At 33.6% G+C, this 1,701-nt stretch overlaps 1 protein-coding gene across 1 annotated transcript; it reads left to right on the forward strand.

Moving 5' to 3' along the window:
• The first annotated feature begins 315 nt into the window (after positions 1-315).
• Positions 316-873, forward strand: LOC131870135 (pectinesterase inhibitor 4-like). Its single transcript, XM_059215816.1, has one exon. The coding sequence runs from the start codon at positions 316-318 to the stop codon at positions 871-873; it is 558 nt and encodes a 185-aa protein (XP_059071799.1).
• The last annotated feature ends 828 nt before the right edge of the window (positions 874-1,701 follow it).

A 1,701-nucleotide genomic window follows, 5' to 3' on the forward strand; every position in this document is an offset into this window, starting at 1 on the left:
CAGTCGTTTACGAGGAGAATGACATGCATGAAGTGCGAGAACTTTAAAAGACAATCCAAGAAACGCATTAAATCTAATTTTAGCTCTAAATGCACGAGGAAAAAGGATAAAAATAGATAAATATGTATCTCGCAAAACCGTGCACTATATAAAATTCCAGTGGCATGCAAAAAGCCTGTTGCTACTGAATGACAACCATGAAAGTTTTGTATGCAGCAGATTCAGATTGAGCTATATATTGTCCCAGAAGCGAGGGAAACATTAATAGAGCATTTGGTTCAGTCGGTGATTTCAATAGAGCAGTTGATTCCAAGCATGGCGTCCTACAGAAGTGGTCTCTTGTGCGCAATCATGTTTGTAGCAATTCATGGAGGCTGGGCTCAGACTTCCGATACAATTAGTAATGCCTGCAGTAATGCCTTATATACACACTTTTGCGTTTCAAAATTGTCCAAAGCTTCTGGGGCTTTGGAGGCAGATTTAACCCAGCTTTCTGTTATTGCAGTCCGTTTGTCTAGTGAAGTAGCGAAACCTGTTTCTAGGTTTATAGAAAAGCTCAAAAAAAGAAATCCCAATGTCTCGGCTCTTGAAGACTGCTCAGATCCGTTGAAGGATACAAGGGAACAGCTTCATGATTCACAGTCAGAACTAAAGCAATTGTCTAATGTCAATTTCATGGAATATGTAGAAGATGTGCTCACAAGGCTGAGTGGTGTGGAGACTAATCAGGATACATGTTTGAGTGGGTTGAAAGAAAGCAATGTTCCTGCAACCTTGGTTTCCAGTGTAAAAGATAATACAGATAATCTGACCATGTTGATTAGTGATGCTCTAGCTGTTGTTAGCACTCTTCGGCAACAGGGACACATTTGACTACTTTAGAAAACAGCTAAACATATTGGCTGTTGGCTTGTGAGGAGGGATATATATAGCAGATAACACATATTTGGTGTTCAAGCTTCATCTTTGGTTACTTCTTTTGTTTGTGAGATACATCATTGTGCTATTTAGATACCATTTTTGGTAACATACAAATGGAATGTTTGTGATTCAAGAAATGTTTTAAATGTTGTTATTGTGTTTGATTTTAGAAATATATTTGTAAGATATATTATTGAATTTTAATTTGTTTTGAACATTTATCTTATAGTTTGTATGAATTATTTTCTTTTTCTGATGTTTTATAATGGAATTTAGATTCTTTTATATTTCATGATAAGTATAATTTTAATAAATTAACTACGATCAATGAAAAAGAAATTACTAATGAAATGCTTGAAAATCTTGCAGTAAGTATGGTGTACCCTGCATCACTGAGTATTGAAATATTGAAATAAATTAAATTAAATGATGAATTATATTTATATTATAAATTAATCGAAAGATTATAATTTTTCAAGAGAGTGATCTGGATACTCATTCTTAAAAACACAAAATTTACTGGCATCTATATAATACAGTTTTTCCAATAAATCAATATATTTACTACAGTTTTCACTTGTCTGTAATTTTCAAATAAATTTTCACTTTTATCAAAAAAGACTTAATGGAATGCGGATCGCCTAATGTAACTGACATTATCCTCAGATAATGTAACTACCATCTTAATGAATTGTACCAACGGTGACGTGGAAGACCAACTGGTTCATCTTCATCATCGTCTCTTTAAAATCGCTCCTATCTATGTTAGAATAATTGCTA

This window comes from Cryptomeria japonica, unplaced genomic scaffold (assembly GCF_030272615.1).
Source record: "Cryptomeria japonica unplaced genomic scaffold, Sugi_1.0 HiC_scaffold_295, whole genome shotgun sequence".
Classification (NCBI taxonomy): domain Eukaryota; kingdom Viridiplantae; phylum Streptophyta; class Pinopsida; order Cupressales; family Cupressaceae; genus Cryptomeria; species Cryptomeria japonica.

Coding starts and splice junctions, on each gene's coding strand:
- LOC131870135 (XM_059215816.1), top strand. CDS start 316: ATGGCGTCCTACAGAAGTGGTCTCTTGTGCGCAATCATGTTTGTAGCA.